General features: G+C 39.2%; 1 protein-coding gene across 2 annotated transcripts; it reads left to right on the top strand.

Annotated features, from left to right (window-relative positions):
• The first annotated feature begins 325 nt into the window (after window positions 1–325).
• LOC306910511 (zinc finger MYM-type protein 4-like) lies at window positions 326–16,549 on the top strand. Of its 2 annotated transcripts, none has more exons than XM_079485088.1 (28): window positions 326–755; window positions 6,074–6,194; window positions 6,321–6,734; window positions 6,813–6,862; window positions 7,413–7,556; window positions 7,647–7,713; window positions 7,863–8,094; window positions 8,185–8,314; window positions 8,432–8,647; window positions 8,722–8,872; window positions 9,329–9,444; window positions 9,533–9,748; window positions 10,588–10,738; window positions 10,839–11,014; window positions 11,150–11,318; window positions 11,547–11,675; window positions 11,987–12,045; window positions 12,171–12,306; window positions 12,423–12,532; window positions 12,676–12,847; window positions 12,929–13,312; window positions 13,426–13,538; window positions 13,611–13,746; window positions 13,901–14,052; window positions 14,184–14,286; window positions 14,366–14,605; window positions 14,689–14,812; window positions 14,912–16,549. In XM_079485088.1, the coding sequence occupies exons 1-28, from the start codon at window positions 453–455 to the stop codon at window positions 15,117–15,119; spliced, it is 4,722 nt and encodes a 1,573-aa protein (XP_079341214.1). In that variant the 5' UTR covers window positions 326–452; the 3' UTR covers window positions 15,120–16,549. The 2 variants fall into 2 exon arrangements, with proteins under 2 accessions (XP_079341214.1, XP_079341215.1); XM_079485089.1 differs by lacking the exon at window positions 326–755 and adding an exon at window positions 4,600–5,190.
• The last annotated feature ends 377 nt before the right edge of the window (window positions 16,550–16,926 follow it).

The raw sequence follows: 16,926 nt of genomic DNA, 5'->3' as shown, positions 1-16,926 counted from the left end.
ACCCAAATTCCCGAGATGGCCGGGCCTTGAATTTTAAACATGGCGGAGAGGAGAAGGATCTGCGGTGATGGGTGTTTTATCAGCTTCATTGCCTGTAATGACTACATCTCTAAATATATGAATAATCATTTTTGTATGTTTATACACAGCGAAAATAGCTTATTTCACCGATATTCCAGAACAGTATCAAGTGGATCTTCTAAAGTAAATCGACTGGTTTTTGATAATGAAACTACAGTGTTTTAACATTTATATTATTTCTGTCCTCCGGGCAACAGCAGTAAGTTGCGAGTTGACGTTCACGAGAGAGACTGACCTCTGAACTGACGTATGACGTAGGTGGCAAGGCGCCTCTTGCGAACGCGTTACCTCGTATTGTTTACATGAGAAGAGGACGGCGAAAAGAGTTGTCTGGCCTTTAATGTCGATTTTTATTAGTATCCATTTTTAAAATGGTGCGTACGTGTGCTTATCCGAGATGCTGGAATTTAGAGAAAACCGTAAGATTGCGTGCGTCAAAAACAACAGAAGATGAGAGGTTAATATTTCACAAATTCCCTTTGAATGATTGTGTGCGATTGGAGCTATGGCTGCTCGCTATTGGGTGGGATTTAAATACACCCTGGGAGAAAATCAAAGGATCCAGGCTGTGCAGTGAACATTTCAAACCTGACGATTATAAACCAGATGAGGGAAGGATAAGACGAATCCTGAAGAAGTCAGCTGTGCCTGTGCCAATTCCACAGCTAAAAGCGGTATGTATTGAACTACAGTTAAAAGAAAGAAATCACACTAAACGAATTGTAAACATTTACTCACGCTCGTGCTGTCCTGGGTGTGTAGGACTTTACATCTATACATTTAAAGTCCCAGTGAAATGACCGTTCTTTTTTTTCATGAATATTGCAGCGTTTATAGTAAACATATTTTTAATCTGGGTCATTTTCTTTTTGAAATACGACCGTGAAAAGACCAGGTGTAAATGCCATCCGAAAATAATTCGAGACGGATTTTAATCCACGATAACGTTAAAGCCACATACGTCAGCGCTTTACTCCTCCCCAGTGGCGAAGCTAGAGAGTTTTATATATGGGGTGACCGAGGCAATTTAAGAGGGTCAACAGACCCCGACAGAAAATGTGTGTGTACCCTGACCTCGCATCGAATTATATATACTGTAAATAAATCCTAGGATTTATGATTAGAGGTACAAGTGATAATATACTTCCCAGAGTTTGTCACAAATGTGACGAATACAAAACAATTGCTTGACGTAATGAGATTAAAGTCATTATAAAAGTATAAAATATAAATAATGAAAAGGTTGAAAACCTTAGTTAGTTTAACCCTGACAACAGATGTATCTTTAAACTGATGAGCAGCATATATATGATCAAATATATACTCATTCCATAGGACTACAAGATTAAAACAAAATCATTGATGCTGATTATTGCCCTTGATGTTGTAATCTTAATTGTTAGTTTCAGACATAAGAATACATGAACACTTTTTATACGCTAAAAAACAAGCTAGAGAACAAGAGAAGCGTTTATTAATTATTTTATTGCTGTTTTGATTCTGCAAGGAACAAGGTAAAAATCAGTTATTCAAATAGGAAATATATAGAATACAAACAAAGAACATCCAACATCACTGAAACACTCAATGGCTTCAGGTTATACAGTAAAGAGTCTTGACTACTCTAATGCATCTCTTTCTTACATCGTATCTGTACGCGGTTGTAAATGATCAACTTTGAGTGTGGGCGTGGCGCACTTCAGCTCAGCTCTTCTTCATCGGTGAATCATTCAAACGCATCTGATTGGCCAGTATATTCCTACAATGAACTTGATTGGCTGTAATGCTCAAAGCTGAAGCAGAGCAAAACGCTGTCATCCACATTCGTTCATTTTCACCTCATCTTATTTAGATTGCGACTGTCGTAGCTAGCTTTTTATTATGCAGGGAATGCGTTTCCTTTTTTATCTTGAATTTGGAGAGCAGTTTTGTTCAGCTTGTTGTCATTTTATTTCCAAAGCCATTTCCGACCCTGATGTAAACAATGTATGTTGGGAAATACTAAAGCCAAGGCTAAACAGTGAAACATATTTAAAACATGATGCTTCCCTCTTGTGTGTTTCTAAAGTTTTTATGAAGTACACCTGCTCAAAAAATAAAAAAACAGGGGGTTCTCTCCCGACACTGCTTGTATTTATCTAAGGTTAGAAAATGCTGCGAAAACTTTACATTTACGGAACATTTATAAGTGTAACGTTAGAAAGTAGGTAGATTACACAATAATGGTATGGTTCAACAAAAATAACTTACCTGGTTGAGTCTGACTTGAAATGGCTAGCAAATTGCAAATATTCCATTTGTTTAGCAAATTGCAGTGATTTTCTTCTTTTATATCTTTCGTCAGTCTTTAAAAAATAAATCTCAGATTTTCCGCTGTAAAATCCATCGCACAACTACTTTTTAAAGTAGAAATCTAAAAGATAAACACTGACTCGCTTGACTTTCGTGTATGGTGATGTCACGTGCAGCACTGCCGCCAAACGTCAAAAAAATTTTGGAGCTTGACCCAGGGTGTCAGGGGTGTTCAGTACCACCTTGGATCCGCCACTGCTCCTCCCAAACGAATGCTCCCAAGTTAGCCGCGCCTAAGGCAAATACATTTACATTTAGGCATTTGGCAGATGCTTTTATCCAAAGCGACTTACATAGCATTATCATATACACATTTTACATAGGTATCTGCAATCCCCTTGCGTTGTTAATGCAATCCTTTTACCACTGAGATTCAGGAAAGCTCAAATACTGTGGAGCAGCCGCGAAACTAAGACACTTGTTGCAGCAACACGCTGGGGCTGTTCACATGTATGGTCCTAAAAGTACGTAGGGTGAGAGCGCTGTCATCCGGGAGAACGCGACTTGTGGTTATTCTGCAAAGGCATGATGACAGGAGAGCACAAGCGTTACAATACGAGTTTTCATGCCGGTTTTAATAAATCATATAGCTATTTAAGTTAAAATCTGAAAGTGTACTTCCACCCTGAAATTACGTTTTGGGGGGAGCATCCGTTAACTCCTTCCCTTCAACTGTCAGTCTATTTTTACAAATAATTTTTCTTTGTGTTTAACAGAACAAATAAATGTATATACTGTAGGTTTGAAACAGCCTAAGGCTGAGTAAATGATGACAGAATTTAAATTAAGTGAACTATCCCTTTAAGACACTTCTTTAGTGTAGGTTGGCATTTAGAAATATTAGATCCCTCAGTTTGGATGGGCTGATGCGATTTCTCCAGCTGCACGGATGGGTGGGAGTTTCTTAGATGTCTGTGCAGATTTGTTTTTCACCCTGCTCTGATGAATATTTTCATTTTACAAATTCTGCACTTGGCTTTGCAATCTTCAATGTTATTAAAATGCAGCCAGATGCTGCATCTTTTTCGTTTTCCCCTCATTTCTTCCAACACGCTTACACTAAAATCTGGCTCTCCCTCAAGTAGTTCCAAACCTGTATACATTGCTTTGATCTGTTGAACACAAAGGTATTTCGAGGAATGAGATTTGAATTGAGATTAATGGGGTAGCCAAGGTGCTCCAGAACTGTTTCTTTTCCTAAATTCTTCAAAATCTTCTTTGTGTTTAACAGATAAAACATTTTTTTCAGGTAGTCAATGGGCCCCCTGCCCCAGACATCTCAGTTCCTAACACAGAAATGTATACAGGTTTGAAACAACTTGAGGATGACAGAATTTTCATTTTGGGGTGGACTATCCCTTTTGTCACTGTATATGGGCAGTGTATTCTAGATCGATGATGTAATGTGGATGCTCTTGAGACGATGAGAGCCGCCGTTGAGCATGAGCAGCAAAACAAGTTCTCGGCACTTCTCGCCTGATGCATTTTGAAGCATTTAGTCGAGTAAAAGAGCTCAAATGTGTTGCTAGTTATACGCGAAGACTTAAACCAAATGCCGTGCCTACGATTTTCTCTTATAAGGATACTCTTCAGATAGACCTCTAAGAAACAGCGTTGACCAATCGATGGATGACATAAATACATGCTTTACCTATCCGTATTTCAATATCTAAACTACATGCCTCAATTCCATTTGTACTTTTATACAAAACACTGCATTATTATTTGTAACTTTTATAAAAACATATGAAAGTCCGACCGTCTTAAAGGGATAGTTCACCCAAAAATGAAAATTCTGTTATCATTTACTCGCCCTGTGTTCTGCTAAACACAAATGAAGATATTTGGAAGAATATCTGTAACCAAACAGATCTCATGCCCCATTGACTTGCATAGTACTTATTTTCCCTGCTTTTGCAGTAAACCGGGGATGAGATCTGTTTGGAAACTGACATTCTTCCAAATATCTTTGTCTTGGTTTAGCAAATACATGCATGAGTACCCGTCCAACTCCAGTAAAGACTATATTGTCCTGTTCAAAATGATTTTACGCAACATGGCTTTAAAACATCATCGTTGTGGCTTTAAACGCTAGCGATGACGCTCCAGTCCACCAAAACATCATCGTTGTGGCTTTAAACGCTAGCGATGACGCTCCAGTCCACCAGGGGGAGGAACTGCGCTATATGTTGGTTTGTCAACAAACACGACACACAAGAGCTGTTCGTTTTCGACAACAGCGACGGGTTGTCAAGCTCCATAAAGTCACACTAAAGTCTCGTGTGTTTTATTCAAAGCCTTCTAGAGCAGCACGGCAGCTTTATGAGAGGAAATGTCAACATCAGTATTTTCGTCGTAGCTCTCGTGTCTGCTTCTGCACGTCCAGACTCGCACATCTGTGCAACATAAGGATAACGTTATCGAGACCGGTTTCGCGCAGCAGTGAGTCTGGGATCACTCACAATGGTACGAGTGTGCGCTTTTCCCGGATGCTTTAACCGAGAGAAAGCGTTACGTCTGCGGCCGCAGGTATCTGCGCAAGAAGAAAGTTTGACGTTTCACACGATACCGATGCAAGATCCAGAGAGACTGAAGCTGTGGCTGCTCGCGCTACACCGGGATATAAACTCACCCGCTGAATCCATCCGTTCGTTGAGGGTGTGCAGCGAGCATTTTTCGCCAGGCGATTTCCCTGGTCCCAATCGACGATATCTGAAATCAACAGCAGTTCCTGTCCAGTTACTAGTACCGACCGAGGTATAAGAATAAAAATAGATGTCTTTAACCATTTTCATCGGAACAAAGAAATGTATACAGTTTTGGAACAACCTGAGGGTGTGTAAATGATGAAAGATTGTTTTGGTGACATATACCCACTCACCCTGGACTTCATCTATACGCTCCCCTCCCTATCCTCTCAGAAGAGATGCGCACTGATAACCCAAGTAGTCTTCTATAAGAAGACGTGGTATCATAGTACAGCTGTATTATTTGAGTATTGTTTTTTAGTTTTATAAGCAAAATGGATGTGCTTGTACATGAGGCGGTCGTAATATTATCATAGGGATTGCTATAAATGTCCACATGCCTTGGTACTACCTGTAAGTCTCATGCTGTGGTTACAAACATAGAGACGCAGAAAAAAATTGCGACCATTCTGAATTTTCATTTAACCAGCATATATTGTGGCCATTCCAGTTCAGTGTCTATTGAATTTCACCGAAATTAAACCTCAGGGGTGACAAAGTTATCCGACTGCAATGTGAAAGACTGACAGCATGACGCATGAAAACTGTGATAAACAGGTTATCACGTAAAATAATTATTTTTTAACTTTTCCTAAATAAATGTACAACAATTACTGTTGAACTGCTTGAAAGTTAATATAACTTGTTTTCTTTGCAGTATTTGAGGTCTAGAAAAGAACAAAACATATTTTCTGTCATTTTCCCTTTTTTTCCCAGTTTTCATTATCTGAAACAATAGTTGTATTTAATATTCGGGTGAAATGTTGTTATTAATTGACAGAATGAAACAAAAATGATCAATTTGGAATAATGCTTGTCTTGAGATCTTGAACTGTTTCTTAATGTCTGTTATGTCTTACTTTGCTAATACAGACTTGTTTTTCGCCCTATAGGCCAGACATGCGGGAGCTGAGCTGCAGATGGAAGGACGGTATGATGTTAACATGGATTCTGACTTTCAGAATGATTTTAGTTTTGTTACCGGTGGTCCAGGAGCTGCTCTGAAACTAGAAGGTATTGTGGATGCATCTTGTCTGCGAAATACAGAAGTTGAAAACCACCTTAGTATTTAGTAGCTATCCTTAGTTTTGTTTTCGGACGGTGCCGTGGATCGGGATGAATTTGTTTTTCTTTATTCAGGAGGGATGTCTGCTTCCTCACAATCTACAGAGGCCTTTTCACCTCTGAGCTGTACATCCGCATCAGGTTTTCCTCTGGACAGTGAGGATTCCACTGAGGCAGGAATAAAGTCTGACCCTCAAGACAACGTGATGGAGGGGGATCATGTCAAGCTTCAGGAGGCCATGAAGCAGGAAGATGTAGATTTGCGACTACACGATAAATGCATGAAGGTGACAAGTCAACCAAGAAACAATAAGCAAACAGATGAAGAAGAAAACGAAGACCGGGAGATGAACACAGAGGATACAGCGCAGTGTTCAGAAGAGCTAGTGATCACTAAAGTTGAGGACTTCACAAGTGAAATGCCTATAGATGCAGACTACACTGGGGATCACAGTGGAAGGATGGAGGTGGATGAACCAGAAGATGCAGGTTGGTGTACATTTGTTTTGATTTTAGCAAACCAGTACTTCAGAACAGTGTTTGAACATGTTTTGTACACTTTACCAGAAACACAAACAGCCAAAGATGACAGAAACAGGATGGAGTCATTTGGAATGGTGAGCACATTCTCATTGTTTCACCTTTAAAGGGATATTTCATTTACATTCATTCATTTGGCAGACACTTTTATCCAAAAAGACTTGCATTGTACTATACATTTGTTCATGACAATGTGCAATCCCCTGGGATCAAACCCAAGGCATTGGCGTCGCTAGCGCCATTCTCTAACCACTGAGCTACAGGAACACATTTCACCATTAAAATGTCAATTCTGTCATTATTTACGTGCCCTCTTGTCATTTGAAACCTGTATGACTTTCATTCCTCTGCAGAACACAAAAGAAGATGTTTGTAACACAAAACTGCAGGTCCCCATTGACTTTGGTTTTGTGTCCGTACAATAGAAGTCAATGGGGACCAACAGTTTTTGGTTACCAACATTTCAGAATATCTTCTTTTGTGGTTTGCAGAAGAAAGAGAATCACACAGGACAACAGGGTGAGTAAATGATGACAGAATTTTCATTTTGTAGGTGAACTATACTTTTGACTTTAGTTTGCTCTCAATGCTCCTTTGTTTATCCAATAAATCTCTACTTATATCCAGCAAACAGAGCCTGTGGTGAGACTCAGGAAGCTTCATTTGGTCCAACCCTCTGTCAATATGTCTGTGAAGATCAAGGAGGAACCAATAGATGAGGAGTGTAGAAAAGCTCCTCAGGCTCCAATGAGAAACATTAGGGAACACAAGGTGATATGCTGTTTTAACCTAGATTATTTTACCCTCGACCTGCTTTGAATCCACTCACGTGCCCTGATCCTTCTGCGTTCATGTTTTCAGGATTTTACCCAGACACCTGATAAGATCACGATCCGTCCGGCGTTCCCCATGGGAGGAAATGCCATTGGTATGATATTACATGAAAATTCTCATTATTATTCCTCATCTCCACAACCTTCTCTAGTTATTCGGCTCAAGTCACCCCTTAAGTTCCATGAATGTTTCTTTAAGGAGCTAGTGTAAGTCTTTAAATGTCTTTTCATCTTCACACCACAGGAGAGCCAGTGGCAACGGCAGCGAAAGCACCATCGGTCCCTGCAGTCTCCATTCCCAAACAAGCCCCTTTCAGTGCCATTGTTACGGTGTGTGCAGGCTGTAAAAGGATCATACTGAAGGGTAAAACGGCCTTCCAGCGTAGCGGCTCTCCTAAACTCTACTGCTCACCTCAGTGTCTCTGCATCACCTCTGCCATTGAGGTCAAAAAGAAAACATGTCACCACTGCCTCAAGTAAGCTTAAACTATCTATTCTACAACCAGAATAAACTGAAAAGCACACATGTAAGTGAACTATTACAGAGTGTATCATACTTCCTACAGAGAGATTTCTCGCCCAAAGGATGTGCTTTTAGCCTCAGTGGACACGTCAGGAACTACAAAGGAGTTCTGCAGCCAAAAATGCATTAGTGCTTTTAACTTCAGGTGCAGCGTGTGTCAGAGGACAAGTGTGGTGAGTGATCATCTCCATCTGAAGAATAATTATATAGTCTTCTATATGTGACTGATGAGATCTATACAAATGAATTGCTTGATTTTGAGTCAAAACATCTTTTGTCGTTTCTGATAGACTCATGGTCACGAGGTGAAGTCCATGGGCACCGTCCATAAGCTGTGCAGCGACGTTTGTTTCAACCAGTTCCTCTCTTCCCATAAGTTAACCATGAACTGCTGCATGAACTGTGGTGGGTACTGTAAAAGCAAAGATGGTTCGTGTCCCACTCTACAGATAGAGGGCAACACTGTCAAGTTCTGCACCCAAAAGTGCCTCAAAGTCTACAAAAAGGTAAAAGCCAAAGCTGTCTTCTGATTTTTGTTTAAAAACCAAATTTGCTAAAATATCTTGGTCTTCACTTGCAGAGGGGTCTCAAAACTACCACCTGCAAAATGTGTCACGCCAAGCACCCATCTGCAGAAATGGTGGTTAGTCAGAACTCAGAGGGTGGAGAAGAGCTTTTCTGCTCTGACTCTTGTGCCACGACCTATACAGCCCAGACTCTCAGTTCCTCAGGTAACACAACCATATACACACACAGAAACATAGCTTGCTTAAATTGATAGTTCACCCAAAAATGGAAGTTCTGTTATCATTTACTCACCCTCTGTTCATTTCAAACCTGTATGAGTTTCTTTTTTCCGCGTAACACAAAAGAAGATATTTTCAAGAATGTTGATAACTGAACAACGACGGTACCCATTCACTTCTGTTGTATGGACACAAAACCTATGCAAGTGAATGGATACCACTGTTGTTTGGTTACCAACATTATTCAAAATATCTTCTTTTATGTAATCGGGGTTTGTTCATAATGGACACGTCTGTGTCATAAATTACAGAAAAGAGTTAACTGTTACATCAAATATAGGACACTGCAGCTTCTCATTAAAGCAACATAAAAAATACAATATTATCAAGTTGTTTTGAAAGTGCAAGATCAAACATGGAACTCTTTTGTGGGAACTACAGGGACTGCTGTGGAATGCAAAAACTGCAAGAAGAAACAAGTGCCACAGTATCATCTAACAATGTCTGAAGGAACCGTTCAGAACTTCTGCTCCTTTACCTGTGTAGTGTCATATGAGGTAGACTTCAGTCATGTCTGCTACTGACCTTTCATGTAAGAATATTACGGTGATGTATTAGTTATGGCTCTGTTTTGCTTTGGTTTAGGCGGTAATAAACAAAAAGAAAGTTCTAAAGAAGATAACTTCTACAAGCAACAATGTTCCTGCCCCAAGACCTGCTGCCCCAAGACCTGCTCCTGCAGTGACCAGTTCATCAGTAAAGACTTCCGCCTCCAGTAGACGGGACCAAACGGTCACCAGACTCCCTTGTGCTCAATGTTTGCAATCATTCTCCCACAAGCCCAACCTACTGGAGTTCAAGGTACTGTAGGGTTCCTTATGTCCAGGAATAAAACTGGAGTGAAAAATTGGTCAGTGGAAAAAAAACACTTAAAGGAGTAGTTCACTTTCAAAATAATTTTTCATGGTAATTTACTCACCCCATGTCATCCAAGATGTTTATGGTTTTTTTTCTTAAATCGAAAAGAAATTAAGGTTTTTGATGAAAACATTCCAGGATTATTCTCCATATAGTGGACTTCAAAGGACAAAATTACAGTTTCAGTGCAGCATAGAAGGGCTTTAAACCATACCAGATGATGAATAAAGGCCTTATCTAGCAAACGATAAGTCATATTTAAAAAAAATATATTTATATGCTTTATAAACACAAATGCTCGGCTTGCTCTGTTCTGCGATGCGCGTTCATGGCTTCACGATCTTGGATGACATGGGGTGAGTAAATTATCATGAGAATTTATTTTGAAAGTGAACTACTCCTTTAAGTTAAAATACAAATTAAAACTAGGAATTAGAATTAGAACACTTAAATTCTAAGACATCAAGAAGACAGGCTTATAAAATGCCATGAGAATGATTTAGCTAATTCTAGTCAAAGAGTGACAAAATGCTTACATAAAAGGTGATAAAATAGAACGTAGAGTTAAATTATTTTGAATGCTTTTAGTCACAACATAATTCCCACAGTTACAACTGTATTATTTCATGGTTTTAATGAGTTTACTATTATTCTAAAATGTGAAAACATATAAAAGTAAGTGATCCTAGACTTTGACCGGTAGTATACGTCAATCGATACTGTGCCAATATTTATTGTTATACCCTTTATAATCATCATTTCTTATTTATCCAATCCTCCAGAAAAAAATGTATGTTTTCTGTGATGACTCTTGTGTTGGGGACTTTGGAAAAACTAAAAATGTCACAGCTTGCTGCGATTCCTGCAAGACCGATCAAGTTGTGAAAAGTGTGAAAAGGATAAACAAGGTTGACCGGACTTTCTGTGGGCAGAGTAAGTGGTTCCATCGTAATTGAGATTATTTGATTATTTCTCTCTTTTCACCCAGTCAGACACTTGTTGGATAAATACAGATTTGGTTTTGTCTGTACAGAATGTAAGTTATCCTTTGAGGATAACCTGGCCAACGAGTGGGGTGAGAAATACTGTCGTGACTGCTTTTACTGTGACGCTGGCTCTAAGACTCGAGTGACTGGGTTTTTTAATGACAAGCAGGAGGAGTTTTGTGAAACCCAGTGCTTGTCAAAATATACTTCACTGATCCATCAGGTAATATTTTTTGTGTATTTGTTTTTTGATTTGTTTAAAACATCTCTCTAGTTCTGTCATGCTGCAGCATCAAACGTCATGCACTGGTCATGGCTTTAAGTGACATATGGTGTTTCTGCTGCTGGATTCTAACAGGAGATCAAATGCACAATGTGCAGGCAGGGCAGGAAGATGAATGAAACTGTGAAATGGTTGGATGAGATGAAGCATTTCTGCAACCTGCGGTGCCTGATGTTCTTCTGCAGTCTGCAGGCCGTCACAGGGGCGGTCACTAAAGCTGCAAACAAATCTCTATCCAAGAGGGGTATGTGCTCCAATCCTCTTAAAAGTAATTGGCTGATTAAAGGGACCGTTCACCCAAAAATAAAGATTCTGTCATTTAAATTTTTGTATTTTCGGGCGAACTGTTCCTTTAAAGGCAATGGTGTCACTAAACACGTGTTGGCATAATGTCTGTGGTCCTTCAAACTGGTGATGAACGTTTTGGCTCTTTAGAGGTCTTAAGAAGCTGGTGATGTCATTGTCTCCACAGGTGCAACCTCAGTGTCCTTTACAGTCCATCATCACCCTAAAGAGACCACACCTATCATCAACAATGTTAGATCGTTCTCAAGTGAAGCCAATGGACAGTCTGTAGTTCTGGAAAGCACAGATCTGGATGGTGACTAGTTCACATAGAAATATAAATTCTGTTGTCATTTATTCACGCTCATGCTGTTCAAAGCCTTTATGACTCTGTTCTGTAGAATACAAAATATATTTTGAGAAATATTGACTCAGTGGTTTTGTGTCCATACAATGGAAGTCAACATGGGCCAAGGATGTTTGGTACCCAATATTCTTCAAAATATTGTCTTTTGTGTTCTGCAGAAGAAAGAAACTTATACAGGTTTTTAATGAAATGATGAAAGATTTTTTTTTGTGTGTGTGTGAATCGTCCCTTTAACAGAATTAAATTCTTTGTTTCCTCAGTCTCTGTTCCATCCATTACTGTAGAAGTTGCAGAGGATGAAAGTTTTCCTGAACAAACGGTAAATATACCTGCTGTCCTAAATACATTGACCCACCAGCTGGTCTTAGAAATCTATTTAACACAAACACTGTAAAAAAAAAATGAGATCCTCTGAGATTTGTTATGAATGGAATTTTCTCTCAGGTCAGTACACAGAATTGCACTGTGAGGACTTGCGCCCCGCCACATCGAAACCGAAAGAGAAAGGCCTTACCGCAGAATACCAAGAACAAAACCAAGTCCTGTAAACCCAACACCCGTAATGCTGAGACACAAAGTGGTACTAACCAGTCAAGTTTCTAGCATTCTGTTTTGAGTGATTAATAGGAAATCCTAGCTCATCAGAGAAATGAATAGGATTCTTACCTTCTTCTTTTCTTACTGTTGTGGTGTCAGATGAAATTCCTAAAGTAATAGTGTTGCCTGTGCCGGTGCCTGTGTTCGTGCCGGTTCCTATGAATCTCTACACACAGTATGTTCCTCAGACTGTTGGGTTACCGTTACCGGTACGTCACACTTCTGTCTTCCTTATTACAACAGAATATTGAGGTTTAAATACTGCAGCTGTCAATTATTAGTTTAAAATCAATTGTATTTGTTGTAGATGTGTCATACTGTTCAATACTGATGTCAATGTGTCTCTGTGTAGATTCCAGTGCCCATGTTCCTCCCTACAACTCTGGACAGTGCTGAACGCATTGTGAAGACCATCCAAGAAATTAAAGAGAAGATCCCTGATGATCCTCTGGAGGCTGATCTCATCATGATGGCGGAGATGGTTGCTGAGGACACAGAGAGAGAGAAAAACATCAAAGCTAGTGGTAAGTAATGGAAAATAGATCAAGACTATATAGTGAATCTACAAATGTACTTAATTTTGGTAACGTGAATCTCGTTTTCAGATCAGAAAAGTAACTTTATGGATGTCGATTCGGAAGATGTGTCAAGCAATCTAAGTTGGTGGGAGGATTCTGTCTCTTCTGCTCAGACATTGGATCAGACTCCGGAGTTGGAGAAAGCACAGTCTAAATCTTATCCAGAACTAGAGAAAGCCCTGTCTAAATCTGTTTCAGAGCTGGAGAGAGAACCATGTAAATCTGTTCCAGAGCTGCAGAAAGCACAGTCTAAATCTGTTCCAGAACTAGAGAAAGCCCTGTCTAAATCTGTTCCAGAGCTGCAGAAAGCACAGTCTAAATCTGTTTCATCCATCAATCCATCTGCACTGACCCCCACCCCTATCCCAACAGAAGAACCACAGATTGACCTGCAAGCTGATTTTCCAGTCGGTAATAGCTCTCGGAGCTCCTTTGTCTCATTTATGCTTAAAAGGTGAAAAGAGTACAAAAACGGATATAACCCATCATATAATGTCATGCATGTTGATTTGTTCTGTTTACAGAGAGCACTGAACTTATAAAAGAGCAAAAACACGACAAAAAGGAGCTGAAGGTATCGAATGTCAAACAGAAGCCTCGCAGAAAAGACAGTGAGAGCGATCTTCAAAAGAAATGGGTATGAACATCAAAAGCAGAATATTTTGAGCTTATATGATGCTCATGTGATTGTTGTGTTCTTGACATGTAGGACAGTAAGTGTGCAGCATCATCAGACGGCCCAGTTGACCTCCCCAAAATGCAAAATGAGTCTGGCGTCAGTGCTTGGAAGAATTGGGTGCTCTGGAGGAACTCCCAACCTCATGTGGAGACTCCCAAATTTGGCTGTAAGACTCAGAATTTTGGCTTCCTTCTTTACATGATGAGCTACAGATAATAGAATAAATGACAAACGCTTTGAATTAATTTAATATCATAATTTATTTATGGAAGACAGTCATTTTTAACAGCCTGTTAAACAACGTTGTTCTTCATCCTCAGCGCGAAGCATGACGCTCAAGGAGGACTTGTTGAAGTGTAGCACCGCTGAGCTGAGTTACGGCCTCTCCAAGTTCATCTCTGAAGTTTGTCGACCCAGTGGAGAGAATTACAGCCCTGATAGCATCTTTTATCTCTGCTTAGGCATCCAACAGGTTAAGATCACACACACACACAGATGCTTATTTGTGGTTCTTAAATATGCACCTTATTTCTCTCAATTGGTCATGTTTCATTGTTAATATGTTGTGTCTAGCTTTTTTAATTTGGTCTTCCACGTGTGTAGCATCTGTTTAAGAATAATCGGATGGAGAACATATTCGCAGACGTCTGCTACAGCAGATTCTGCCAGGAGATGACCAACATGCTCAAAGGATGGACACCCAGTGGTGAGTAATTTCATGTTTTTTCACTTCAGAATGGACTGAGCAGAAGTGCGTGAATTAGAATCCATCTTTGTTTTGACAGGTTATGCTCATTCTCAAGTAGAGGAGAAGTATCTGTGGGACTGTAAGCAGTTGGGGGCGTTCTCACCCGGCGTGCTGCTGAACACGCTGCTTTATTTCTTCACTAAGTTCTTCAATTATAAAACAGTGGAGCAGCATCGACGCCTCTCTTTCGGCCACTTCAAGCGCTACTGTCGGGGCCAGGGTAACAGCAAAGTGGTCTATTTGCACTTTTATCCCCACAAAGAGGACACAAGCACAGGTCAGAGGAAAATAAATTTTCATCGTTTGATAATGTCTTTTAAAATGTAAATTTTTAGTAATTAGTCGAGTTGTCCATTTTAGACGGTGTTCCAGCAAAAAAGAGGAAAAAGGAAGATGAAAGGGGAAAGCCGTTAAAGATAAAGGAGAATTCGGAGAATCCCTTCCGCTGTCCTGTTCGACTTTTTGAGTTCTATCTCTCGAAATGGTATGTCACCTGCTGTTATTTAAACTCACACAGCGCCATATTAAGTTCATGGGGGGGACTGATACCTCAGACTGCTAAAGTTTCTTTCTCTCATTCTAGTTCTCCCAGCGTGAGACATAGCATGTCCCAGTTTTACTTGAATCCTGAACGCTCCTGTGTGCCAAGCAGCCCCACATGGTTCTCCACGTCCACGCTGAGCGATGAGGCTCTGGAAAACATGCTCGCACGCATCCTAACTGTTAGAGAACTGTACATGCAAGAAGACAAATTGCCTCGTGAAGCAGAATCTGACAGTGACTCGGATTGAGAAACGGACCTTAAAAACACAAACATGACTGTAAAGCATTTGATTTTCCTGTGGCCTCTATTACAAAGCAAGGTCAAAAAACACTGAGTTGCAGAGTAAGTTTTGATAACCAGATAAACCAAACCTGTTTAGATCAGGTTCAGCTGTAGCACAACGCTTGGTATAAACTTTCTCTGTCAACTCAGGTTTGATCCAGAGTTCGTGAGGCGCGTGCACCTGAAAGTGTGTCATGTGCGGCAAACAGCCAATCACACAGAACATAGTTCTGTGTCAAAGCATCATCAGTTTGATTGACTTATCGCGAGTATCAGTGCAATTCACTTTTCTTTAGAAGATGACAAGATCATTATGAAACAATATCATGAAGTGAAACATTTACAAGGCATGAATAAACACTGCTGCAGTGAAACTTTGAGAAGTCAGCTACTGACTATATCAATACAGAATCAACTGAATTTAAATGATTTATATAGGTTTACAATAAGATCAAAAGATAATGTGTATACTCCATTACTTTAAAATGCTTTAAATATTAACGTTTTTTTATACGAATATAGTTAATTATTAACTAATTATTGTTATTATTATTCATTATTGTTTAATATTCGTTATTAAATATTAATTATCAAGTCATATAATAATATGTTTTGATTTCTAATCAATAAATGTAAATATACAATAAAAAAACACTTGGCAGCAAAAGATTTTCCCTCTAACATCTTATCACTAAACTTTTTTTATTTTGAGTCAGATACTTTGGGTGACTTCACTGCGTGGGATATATGTCACATTCTCACAGCTGATTGGTCCAGATTTGGTTGCAATCTCTAACACAGAATAAAACCTGCTCCGGAGCAGGTCAACTGTGGAGCCTAAGTTACCATGGCGACGAAACCAGTACACTTTCTTGAGGCCGAAAACTCTTGAGTCTGCTCAAACTAAACGCAAACTTACAAGAGTAAAAACACAAACCAGCTTCGTGATACAGGCCACTGGTTGATTCCGTTTTAACACAAGTTGTTCAAGCTTGTTTGTTTGTTTTGTGTATTGTTCACGGTCGTGTTTAATTTTCTAGTATTTGACTGTACATAGTTTAATTGTTTTTATATGTATGTATTTATACATTTGAAACGTGTTTAAGAAAAAGCTTTTGAAATGTGCATACGAGGAGATAAGAGCACAATGCTAGATTGTGCAGTTGCAGTAGTGCTCATTTAATGTCTTTGTATTACATTGAAACACTACATTGAAAGACATTAGCAGGCTCATTGTAAAAAAACATTCACTGAGAGTAAGGGAGGGTCCATTTTGAGTATGTAAGTGTTATTATTGTTTTTTTCTGGAATTAATGTTAGACCTGTCGCAATGTCTCTAATATTTCTAAAATGGTCAACTGTGGTTAACTCTACATTTCTTTTTCAAACAAGACCAAAAACAAAACTATGATTGTGTTGATCATTTTTCCTGAAGTTCTAATTGATTTTAAGTTAACATTTTATTTATGAGCTGAGCACAACAAATGAAATGTAATGAGGTGATTGTTGTTGGATCATAACACAATGGCGGTGATTCTAGAATATGAGTATTTTAAAATCGGTATTACCTTGACTGTAAAAAGGCAGTGTTTTTCTACAAACAGCAATGTCACACTGTCTAATATCACAAAATATAATCTCTTAAATGGGGAGGGTATAATAAAAATATAGTTCATTCTTACTGTTTAGAGAAGGTCAAGATTATCCAATATAAAATGTGTAAATGGGAAACCGACACCAACATCCTGTCCGGAACTTTCTAAAAAAACACA

This window comes from Barbatula barbatula (genome assembly GCF_947034865.1).
Source record: "Barbatula barbatula genome assembly, chromosome: 21".
Classification (NCBI taxonomy): Eukaryota; Metazoa; Chordata; class Actinopteri; order Cypriniformes; family Nemacheilidae; genus Barbatula; species Barbatula barbatula.
The sequence above is the reverse complement of the archived record's forward strand: the minus strand, read 5'-3'. Positions and strand labels throughout refer to the sequence as shown.